The 12003-nt window shown below is 34.7% G+C and overlaps 1 protein-coding gene and 1 long non-coding RNA gene across 2 annotated transcripts in view; one reads left to right on the top strand and one right to left on the bottom strand.

The window, feature by feature from the left end:
* LOC309873033 overlaps positions 1-12003 on the bottom strand; it is a 697683-nt gene that overhangs the window by 557554 nt on the left and 128126 nt on the right. The gene's annotated exons all lie outside the window — the stretch shown is intronic.
* On the top strand, positions 7790-8722 carry LOC309872913 (olfactory receptor 4C11; the record flags this gene model as incomplete). Its single annotated transcript, XM_082747883.1, has 1 exon — positions 7790-8722. One exon carries the CDS (start codon positions 7790-7792, stop codon positions 8720-8722), a length of 933 nt encoding a protein of 310 aa, XP_082604009.1.

Here is a 12003-nt window from a genome sequence, read left to right as displayed (position 1 = left end):
GTATCCAACATGCTCTGATATCAAGGTCAATGGAAAACTAAAACAACTCAATCCAGGAATAATTACTAATGACCCAGACACTTGAGGAATGAAGGTTTGTGTCACCCCACCAGCTAAAGAAACACAACCAGCTTTCCTGCTTGCTGAAGGCACATTGAATACAAAATGCATAATAAAAGAAAGTAATTATAAATTAATCATAGGATTGTTAGAAAAATGAAGATGGTATTTTATTTACTATTTATATTATGAATATGTTTATGTGTGAAATATATATATATATATATATATATATATATATATATATATATACATATCACAAATGTTTTATGTTTTTCACTTTCTTATTACCTTACCATGAAACTGAAGATATACTGAATTTGTGTCATAGCCTTTCTGTAATTTTATTTGCCATCAGTGTTTTTAGCTAACTAAACATCAAGGGGAAAGTATAAATCACCCAAAAGTTTTACCCTGCCTTCTTGCAGAGGTTTTAGTGCATTTTCGTTTGCACACAGAATAGTAGTATGATTAGGTGGAATCATAACCATGTATAGTCTTTATTTGGAGATAAGGTATGATTTGTGGAGATTAAACATATACACACACACACACACACACATACACACATGTACTGTGTGGATAATCAATGGACTGGTTAATTTTATGTGTTAATTTCTCTAGAGCACAGGATGCTTAGATATTGGTTTGACTATTGCTTTTCTCGATTACTAAGATTTTTCTGGATGATATTAACTTTTGTATTGAGAGAGTGAATAACGTAAGTTGCCCTTACTAAAGTGGTTCCTCATTCAACCAAATGAAGGCCTGAAAATTATAAAAGACTAAACTTCCATGAGTCTGAGGGGATTCTCCTGCCTGAGAGCCTGCAAATTCAACTATTAGCTCTTCCTGTCTGATGGCTTCCACTCTGACACAGTAACTCTTCCTGATGTATGGAACTCCTGCCTATGAACCTGTACTGGGACACCAACTCTTACAGGCTTATAGCAGTTTGTGGTGTTAAACTCAAAATGGTACATTGACTCTGCAGATTTTGTACTCTTCAGCTTCCATCTAAACAAAACCAAATTCTTTGTAACAGATCAGTGTGTGTGTGTGTGTGTGTGTGTGTACTCTGAAAGATGTCACATCTTCATGGATCAGGAGACTCAATGTTTAGAAGTTAATATATGAAGCAATAAACTTTTAATACAACCCGTATCAAAACTCCAATGGCAATTTTTGAGGATATAATCAGCTGACAGTTTCATATGGAAACTAAGGGATCTTTAGTCAAAAGAAAAAAAATATTGAAAAGAAAAAGTTGTGGGTCTCATATTTCCTGATTTTAAAGCTTATCATAATGTTATAGTAATGAAAACAGTGTGGAAACGGCATTGAGAGAGGTACACAGACAAATAGAATAGATTTGAGATCCCAGAAACAAAATATCACCTATATGGTCACCTGACTTTCTACAAGAGTGTCAAAGTCACCTAATAGGAAAAGGATGGTTTTTTCAACAAATAGTTTGGGAAAAACTAGAGACTCATGTGCAAAGAATAAAGGTAGGGCTTAACTTACACCGTATAAAAAATAAACTCAAAATGGATAAAAACCTAAATGTAAGAGCTGAAACTATAAAATATTTAGAAGAAAATATAAATGAAAAAAACCTTCCTAACATTAAGTTAGGAAATAATTTCTTGAATATGACACTAAAAAAGCTTACAGGAGAAATAAATGAATAAATTTGTTAAGCTCAAAGTTAAAAACTTCATCAAAGGCCACAATCCATAGAGTGAAAAGTCAATTCATGGAATTCCTAAACCTCAATATTAACAAAACTCTTCAATAAACATTTATCAAAAAATATATATTCAGGGGCGCCTGACTGGCTCAGTGGGTTAAATCTCTGCCTGCGGCTCAGGTCATGATTCCACAGTCCTGGGATCAAGCCCTGCATCAGGCTCTCTGCTCAGCAGGGAGCCTGCTTCCCTCTCTCTCTGCCTGCCTCTCTGTCTACTTGTGATCTCTCTCTCTCTCTCTCTCTCTCTGTTAAATAAATAAATAAAATAAAAATTATTTAAAAATATCTATATATCTATAGATATATATCTATATCTATAGATATATAGATAAAAATTATTTAAAAATATCTATATATCTATATCTATATATCTAGATATATAGATATATAGATATTTCAAAGTGGGCAATGAGCAGATGAGAAAATACCCAACAACACTAAACATGGATGTACATGCTGTTCATAAATATAAAACTAGTGCAACCACAAAGAAGGGCAGTATGACATCCCAGAAAGTTAACAATACAATGAGAAAGTGATCTCTAGTTTCCACCTTCAGGTACATAACAAAAGCACTGGAAGTGGGGATTGGATGAAATATATGTACCCTCATGTCCATATCAGCAATAGTCACATTAGCAAAAATAAGTAAGCAACCCAAGTGCCCATCACCATATAAACAAACAAAATGTGGTACACATATAATGAAATATTATCCCACATAGAAAAGGAAGGTTTCTGTGCCATGCTACAACAGAAATACATGTTGATGACATATTACATGAAATAAGCCATTTATGTTTAAAAAATTCATATTTTATAACAGGTTTATATTAACAGGGAAATGGTGAAAAAGAGATTTGCTACATGCTCTGTGCTCAGTTTCCTCTGTTACCATCTTACATGAAAGAATACATTAGTTCACAAATAATTAACTTCATGGGAAGACACTATTTTTAACCAACAACCATATTTTATTCAGATTACTTTCACTAATGGCATTTTTCTCCTCCAGAATCTCATCCAGCACCCCACATTAAATTCAGTTGACATATCTTCTTCAGCACCTTCAGACAGTGAGTTTTTCTACATATTCTCTTATTTATTTCAAGTACAATTAACATACAGCATTTTATTATTTTGAGGTATGTAAAATAATGACACTACATTTCTACAGCTAACGCAGTGCACTTCACAAGAATTCTGTTCAACTGTTCTTGTTTTGATGAACTTGACTGTTTTGAGCAGAACTAGTGAGACATTTTATATAAAAACCTTCACTTGGATTGGGAGGGAGACAAACCATAAGTGACTCTTAATCTCACAAAACAAACTGAGGGTTGCTGGGGGGAGGGGGTTTGGGAGAAGGGGGTGGGATTATGGACATCGGGGAGGGTATGTGCTTTGGTGAGTGCTGTGAAGTGTGTAAACCTGGTGATTCACAGACCTGTATCCCTGGCGATAAAAATATATGTTTATAAAAAATTAAAAATTAAAAAAAAAACCCTTCACTTGGGATTTGTTTGATATTTTACTCAAGATTGGACAGGGGTCATGGATTATTAGGAGAAAGATCACAGAGGCCAAGCTCCATTTGCATCAGATCATGCCAGTGGGTACATACTTTCAATGTGACACATCACAGTTGATGTTAACCTTGATCACCTGGTTAAGGTAGTATTTTCCACATTTCTCCTCTTAAAATGACTCCTTTCATCCCACTCCACAGTGAGTCTTTCGGATGGAACTCATTTGTGTTCACTCTACAAATAAGAGACTGAGAATTAACCTACAATTTTGAGAGCAGAGTAACTACAGTATCATTAGAGATTCTTTTATTATGGGAGATTTGTCTATTTTTCCCTATTGATTACTTATTTAATTAAGTGTTTAATATCATTATGAATTTGTGGATTATTTAAACTATGAGTTATATTTCAATTCAGAGTCATTTTTTTTGTTTCTCCATTTTTTTCCAGCTTTTGTCACCAGGGGCTCTTCCCATTGCTCTTGTGGTCCCTTTGCCATATTCTCATCACAGTGTGTGTATATGTGTGTGTGTGTGTGTGTGTGTGTGTGTTTGCACTTCCTTACCTTCCATCACTACAAGATGCTCTAGTTCATCTTGGACATTCCCTGCCCCAAACCTAGGATCAGCCATTTACTTAAGAAAAAAAAAAAAATTCTATTCATTTTCTTGGATAATGGTATCAAGAACCATGTCCTGGCCACTAGATCACTAGATAATCACTGTTTTTATTATTTTTTCTATTCTAGCCAAAAGACGTCCTTTATGGCCCAAATATTCACCTTTAATTTCAAGAAGAGATCACTTTTTTCCCATAACCTATTAATACATATTGAGGATTAAGTTCTCTACTACTTCTAGCTCAGGATTCTTAATTAAAAAGGAAGGGGGAATAAGGGGAAAAAAATAAACTGCGACTTCAGGGAATTACCTTCCCCAGACTCCTATATTTTGTATCATTCATGTTTAAATACTACTGCAGGAAAGGCAAAAGGGGAGTATTTCCCAGTCAACACTCCATGTGAGATTTGATTTCAGAAAATGTGGGATGCATCCAGGACCAGCTTCTTCAGGCATACGTGTGAGAATCTGAGCTTCGGTGACATCAAATGAGATCAGACCAAATTTTAAAAACACTTTTTTTTTTTTCTAATTCTCATTTGAGCAAAGAGTAGCCAAATTACCTTGAGAAGAAAGAAGAATAAATGAACATCCTAACCTTCAGGTAAACTCTTACCAAAGATGCTGAGATTTGTGATAGAGATTAACATAACTGTGTATCTAACTCACAGAAAATTAATCTGATTGCCTACCTGTTTAAAGAATGTCCAATGGAATGATCAATGCCACAGTGTGCATCTGACACATAAAAGCCATTTGTGGAAGAACAGAAAGTTTAGGGGTTTTTCTAGACATAGATTACAATGGAAACTGAGAACACCGAGTGATAGAAATGCCCAGCAGCTCCTGGTGGAGAGAGAAGCAAATAGAAATAAAATGTATTAGAGTGTCCAAGGAACTACTCCATGGAGATAATTATTTTACTTGGGATGGAGCAGGCTTGCCTTTTAGGTTTTAAGTGAGTATTGGATGGGACTGAAAACTTGGAATGTATCAATTTGAAACTCTCCTAAATCTTTCATTCACTTTATTAATACTTATTAATAAATATTTACTTTCTTTCTAGATGATAAATTTAGCAGTAAACATAAAAATTGTCTCTCTTATGTTGCTTCCTTTGAATGTAAGCCTCTCTTATATCTGTTATTATGTGAACTATACAAATGTCTCAGTTTGTATTTCTATTATATAGATAGATCAATAGGTCTGGATGGATAAGTATGATTGATAGATGATGATAGATGATTGATAGATAGATGGACAGATAGATGATAAATACAGCATATATCAATAAGTAGTTGGGTGGATAGAAAGATAGATATCTTTTTATAATATTTAACTGTTAGAAACCAAGGACAAGTTTTCATTCCTGTTTGCCAAAAAGTTGGACAAAGAGCATATCTGGCAAAAACCTCAGAGGGCAGGGAAATCATACTGGTTAGCAGTGTGGTTGGGGCATGAGGTGGTTAAGAGCCATGAGTCCAGAACTGTCTCTACAGTGACTCATCCTCTGACACAGACATTTAAATCTTACTCTGGTCCTAGGAATCTTGCTGTCCCTGCAGCCATTGTCAGAAGACAGTTGTTAAGAACTACTAATATACCAAGATGATTAATAAGCTATCTACGAAGAAAAGGTATTTAAAAGCTTTATTTTTAATGCAGCATCATTATGATGTATTTTCAACAACCAAAGGGGGTATTTTAAAAAAGTAAGTAATTCATCTAACTTTGATTCCAAGAATGCAATTTCCATACTCTCAGGACACAAATATTATGTTATCCCCATGCTCTCTTAAATATAACTAATGGATATGAGTCCGTGTGTGTGTGATATATATTATTCTGGAGTTAATGAAAATATTACCATCCTCAGCATACAGTTCAGAACTCTATTACTTTTCAACATATTTTAGAAAACATTATCTATATATCCACTTCCTTTTTTTATGACCACATAAAATACCATCCCTGATTCATTTAGCTTCCTTCTTATGGGCATTGAAGTGGTCTCTGACATTTTGCCAACACGGAAAGGACTGCTGTGATTGTCTTTGTGCCTCTGAGTGAGATTACTTGCAGCATATGGAAATGCTAGACCTGTGTCTATGTGACATTGAAATATCAATGCTGAAAAACACTCCCTGAGAGATTGCATACCCTTGAATTCCTACCAAGAATGTATGGGATTAATGTTTCCTACATCATTTTCATCTGTGTTTGTTAAAATACCTATATCAAAAAGGTCACTTTATTAATATGATAGGCAAAAGGATATGTGATTGGAATTTAAATTGAATGTATTTTTCCATGAATGAAATTGATAATCTTTTCAAACTATGTTTAATAAGAAGAGTTTCTTTTGGAATCAGCTCTTTGGCCATTTTCATTTTCATTTTTTTAAAGATTTTCTGTTTTTATTTAGACAGAAAGAGAGATCCTGACAGGGAAAGAAGCAGAGAGAGAGGGTGAGATAGAATCTTTAGCTGCCTCTATGCCCAGCATGGAGCCCAGATCCATTACACAACCCAGACTCAATTACATAAGCCTGAGATCACAACTCGAGTGAAAACCAAGGGTGGGACAAAAATGAGTGAGACACTCAAGCATCCTATTCATTGTGTTTTTAAAGATTGATCTCTGAAATCCGTTTATAGATGACAAAATTATGTTTTTCTCGTTAATACCTGATGTAAATATATTTAATGCCTTGGCACTTAAGCATTTTATTGTGGTACTATTTGGAAAATGTAGGTAAATTAGATGGTGAAGGTTTATGACAATGTTTAGTATATATAAATAAATATTAGTTCCCTTCTTGTTTCTATCTCCTCTTACTGAAGCCAAGGTAGGGAATACTCCAGGAAATAGATTCCAGAAATTCTATTGAAAAGATTCATCTATGACTTGGAGCTTCCTTAACTCATTTTCTATATCCATGGTACTTAAAATAACATGTAATTTGAAAAAAAAAAATCTTGATTCATGCCAAATGTTCTCTATCCTTCATTTTAGTCTCAGTCACTCTTTGTGTCTTAAAAAATACATCTTGAAAGACCCATTAAGATATGAACAAAGTGAATAATGTAACTTTGGACAACATAATACAATATAAAAAATGTAAAAAGTTTATGACAGAAACTTATTTTAAAATGCTAAACAACTAGAAATTATTGTGAGTTAAAGTACAGGAAATAAACCGTCAAGCTGATAGATTAAAATAAATTTCATGATGGAATGGACCAAAAGACTGAATGCTCACAGCTAAAATATTGTTTGTTTCTCTCATTCTCTCTCTCTCTCTCTCTCTCTCTCATCTCTATCTCTCTTTTAGGTGTCATTATGGAAAACATTATCAAAAGTTTCTACATCATTCCTTGATTGTTCCGAATACTTACTAGAAGATACTTTAGAATTGAACTACAAAGCTCAAATAGTATGAAAGAACATTATGTAAATCATGCATGAGTTTTCTCCATTTGGCAACATCCTGTCCTAATAGGTCCTTGCTGTAGGGTCCAATCCCTAAATTAATGTTTTTTATTCCTGAGGAATCACATACTCTTTTATTGTTGATATATTTCACTGCTTCCATAAGCACTCAGGTGAATATATTTTCAATAAACATAATGATTCCCACCCGATTCAGAAGAAAACAACACAGAAGGTAAGGGATTACAAACTGGTAATTGACACATCCATGAGTATATGGATTTGCTCTCTAAATGGAGTAGTCATTTCATAATACATTTTTATCTGTAGATTCATAATACTTTTTTGTCAGTAGATTATTTCTAACCTTCCATTTCTCTACTTTGCCTGGAATAATGCAACAAAATAACACCGTAACTGAGTTCATACTGTTAGGATTGACCCAAAATCCCATGAGACAGAAAATGGTATTTGTAATATTCTTCATTTTTTATGTGGGAACCGTGGTAGGGAATTTGCTTATTATTGTGACCATCAAGTCCAGCCGGACACTTGGAAGCCCCATGTACTTTTTCCTATTTTATTTGTCCCTTGCTGATTCCTGTTTCTCAACGTCCACAGCCCCCAGACTAATTGTGGATTCGCTCTCTGCAAAAAAAATCATATCTTACAATGAGTGCATGACTCAAGTCTTTGCCCTACATTTGTTTGGCTGTATGGAGATCTTTGTGCTCATCCTCATGGCCGCTGATCGTTATGTGGCCATCTGTAAGCCCTTACATTACCCAACCATCATGAGACGACAGGTCTGCACCATCCTTATTATTCTTGCATGGATAGGGTCTTTTATCCATTCTATAGCCCAGATTATCCTGGCCTTGAGACTGCCTTTCTGTGGACCCAATTTGATTGATCATTACTGCTGTGATTTACAACCCTTGCTGAAACTTGCTTGCATGGACACCTATAGGATCAACCTACTGTTGGTGTCCAACAGTGGGGCCATTTGCTCAAGCAGTTTTGTGATTCTGATGATCTCATACATTGTAATCTTGCATTCCTTGAGAAATCACAGTGGAGAAGGGAGGAAAAAAGCTCTCTCAACTTGCACTTCTCACATCATAGTAGTAATCTTATTCTTTGGTCCATGTATATTCATATATACACGCCCCCCAACCACTTTCCCCATGGACAAGATGGTGGCTGTATTTTATACTATTGGGACCCCTTTTCTCAACCCAATCATCTACACCCTGAGGAATGCAGAAGTGAAAAATGCCATGAGAAAGCTCTGGCATATCAAAATTTCCTCAGGAAGCAAAAGATGAATGAATTGAGGACTTTGGTTGATTATTTAACCTGTACACAGATCAAATATGATAGTGTATATCTTGACTTGCTGGATGCACTCTAAAAAAGGCAACTGATTTCCTTTTTTTTTTTTTTTTTGGTACTTCTGTGCTCAAACTAGTAGCTTCCATCATAATGCCAGCCTGGTTCTTATTTTCCTGAGAGCTCAACTCTGACACTATGGATTATGAAATACCCCTCACATTTAGTCTATACTCTGTTTTGCTAAGAGAAAGATATTTATACAATCACAACTGTTCAAACAACAAACAGCCAGAAAGCATGGAAAAAAGGAAGGAACGAAGGAACGAAGGAAGGAACAAAGGTATGCAGGTAGGCAGGCAGAAAGAACTGTTCTCCATGACATGTAATTCTCTCTACAGCACATTTCAATTAAGGAATTCTGCTTTCCTTTGAGAACATTCAGAGAAAAGGAGCTAACCGTGAGTTAAGAAGATTTTTTTTTTCATATTATTAGATTATCTTGAAAAAAGTTTCATCCTAGTGAACAAAAGATCAAAAGGCCATATATATGAATATATGTATTTTTTTCTTATATAATTGCTTTAATGTTTCCTTTGACTATTAGGATAACAGAGACACTATGGGATTTTCTAAATGTAATATTACAAAGGCCTCATGATATTCAGATAATTTCTATGATTGTTAAATAGGGCCTATAGCAAGAGATTTCTACAACTCTAAGAGGGAAAAAAATAAAACTATTTGTGCTGTCCAGACTAAATAAGAATTTACAATACACCATAGACACAACATATTTTCCACGATTGAAGTGCAGAAAGATAGAAACAACAGTAAAGGAAAAAAGTGAATATAATTGCATCTACAACTGGATTGTATTAATGGAATAAAAGAAAGTTTGAGAGGCATTCAGAAATACTCAGTATCCTTGTATCTAGTTAATGGAGTGTGAGAGAACTTACTTTTACAGAAAGAAGCCATTTTCTTTCTCTGTTGGTGCTTCATTACTGAAGGGGTAGTGTGTATTGTCAAGTTAGAATTGCCAATAGAATTTGATGCTCATAGTGAGCAGAGAAGATTCACAGCCATGCCTTGAATAGATGTATACCAGGGGTTGTATCATGAACTTCTAAAATTCATTCATTTCAGAGAATACAAAAGACTAATTCAAAGGGATACATGCATGCCAAAATTTACAGCAGCAGCATCTCCAATAACCAAATTGTGGAAATAGCTGCTGTGTCCATCAAACGATTAATTGGAAAATATATGCTGTATTTAGGTATATGGTGTGTTTTTATATATATCTATAGATAGATAGATGATGATAGATAGATGATAGATAGGCAGATAGATAGATAGATAGATAGAATGGCATGTGACTCAATTATCAACTAGAATGGGAAGTGAGATCTTGCCATTTCCCATGAAAAGGATGGAGCTAGAAAGTAGTATGCAAAGTGAAAACAGTCAGTCAGAGAAAGATAAATATCATATGATTTCACTCATCTGAAAATTAAGAAACAAAACAAATAAGTATAGGAAAAAACAGAATGAGGGTGTCAAATCAATGAACAGATTCTTAAGTATAGAGAACAAACATGGTTATGAGGGTAGGTGGGTAGGACGACAGGTTAGATATGTGATGGGCATATAGTAGTACACTCACTGAATTGTATACTTGTATTTCCAGTTACACTGTGTATTACCAAACTGGTGTTTAAACAGAAACTTAAATACATGTATCATACATATATACATACATACATAATAAATAAAATTCATTTATATCAGTGTATTCAAGTGTACCAGATCTTTAGTAACTGCTTTAAAATTCCATTTCAGTTTTGACCCCCTTATTTATCTGAAAACCTTTTCAATACCCATAGTTTCCTCTTGTCAAAGATTGTTTTAAAATAAATACATTAAAATATCATGTTTTTGGTGTTCTCATTACTTTTTGATTTTGGAAATATTACAAAGCTTAGTGGCTGTACTAGTGTCCTAAAGTTGACATGTTAACATACAAAAAATATATACATATTTCAGTTGTACAACTTGGTTTTTCATATACATACAATGCGTAAAGATCATCACAACCTAATTAGCACATCAGACTTTTCTATATAGTTACCTGTGTATGTATGTGTGTGTGTATGTGTGTGTGTGTAAGAAGAGTTCATTTAACATCAATCCCTTCTGCAATTTCAAGTATACATTATGGTGTTGTTAGCAATAGTGACCATGCTATATATTTGATGTCTGGAACTTATTCTTTCTATTCAGCTGAGTCATTGCACCCTTGGGCCAACATCTCTCCATTTCCCCCATTCCCTGGACCCTGATAACCACCGTTATACTCTGCCTCTGTGAATTGAACGATATCATTTCCACATGTAAGTGAGTTCATGCAGTATTTCTCTTTCTGTGTCTCATTGTTTCACTTAACATCAAGTCCTTCAGCTCCATCTATGTTATGGCAAATGGCAGAATTTTCCTCTATTTAAAGTCTCACATTTCCTATATTAATTCATCAGTCAGGGATGAGGTTGTACCCACACCTTTGCTACTGTGAATAATGATGCAATGAACCTGGGAACTCAGACTGTCCTTCACAATCATGATTTCTGATCCTTTTGATATCTACCCAACGGTAGGATTGAAGGATGATTGTTCTCCTTTTATTTCTTGAAGGAACCTTTATATTCTTTTCCATAATGAGTGTATAAATTTACATACCATAAAATAATATACACAGGATCTGTTTACAACCTCTTTAACATTTCGTATCTTGTGTTCTCAATAATAGTCAGTCTAACAGATGTGAAGTGATATGACATTATGATTGATATGCATTTCCCTGAGAATGAGTGTTGTTGAGCACCTTTTGTTGTACTTGTTGGACCTTTGTGTATCTTTGGGAAAAGGTCTATTCAGTCCCTCTGCCTATTTTGTAATCAGAAGAGATGAAGGAGATCTCTGTTGCTTCTGTTCAGTTTACTTGTGAACCTGAAACTGCTCTAAACATATTATATTATTGGGGCACCTGGGTGGCTCAGTGGGTTAAGCCACTGCCTTAGCCTCAGGTCATGATCTCAGAGTCATGGGATCGAGCCCCACAATGGGCTCTGTGCTCAGTGGGGAGCCTGTGTCCCTCTTTTTCTCTTCCTGCCTCCCTGCCTGCTTATGATCTCTCTGTCTCTGTCAAATAAATAAATATAATATTAAAAACTTGTCTATTATTAAAAATATGTTAAGAAGAAGACAAAAATTTAAT

The sequence above is a fragment of the Mustela nivalis genome (genome assembly GCF_964662115.1).
Source record: "Mustela nivalis genome assembly, chromosome: 9".
Lineage (NCBI taxonomy): Eukaryota > Metazoa > Chordata > Mammalia > Carnivora > Mustelidae > Mustela > Mustela nivalis.
The sequence above is the reverse complement of the archived record's forward strand: the minus strand, read 5'-3'. Positions and strand labels throughout refer to the sequence as shown.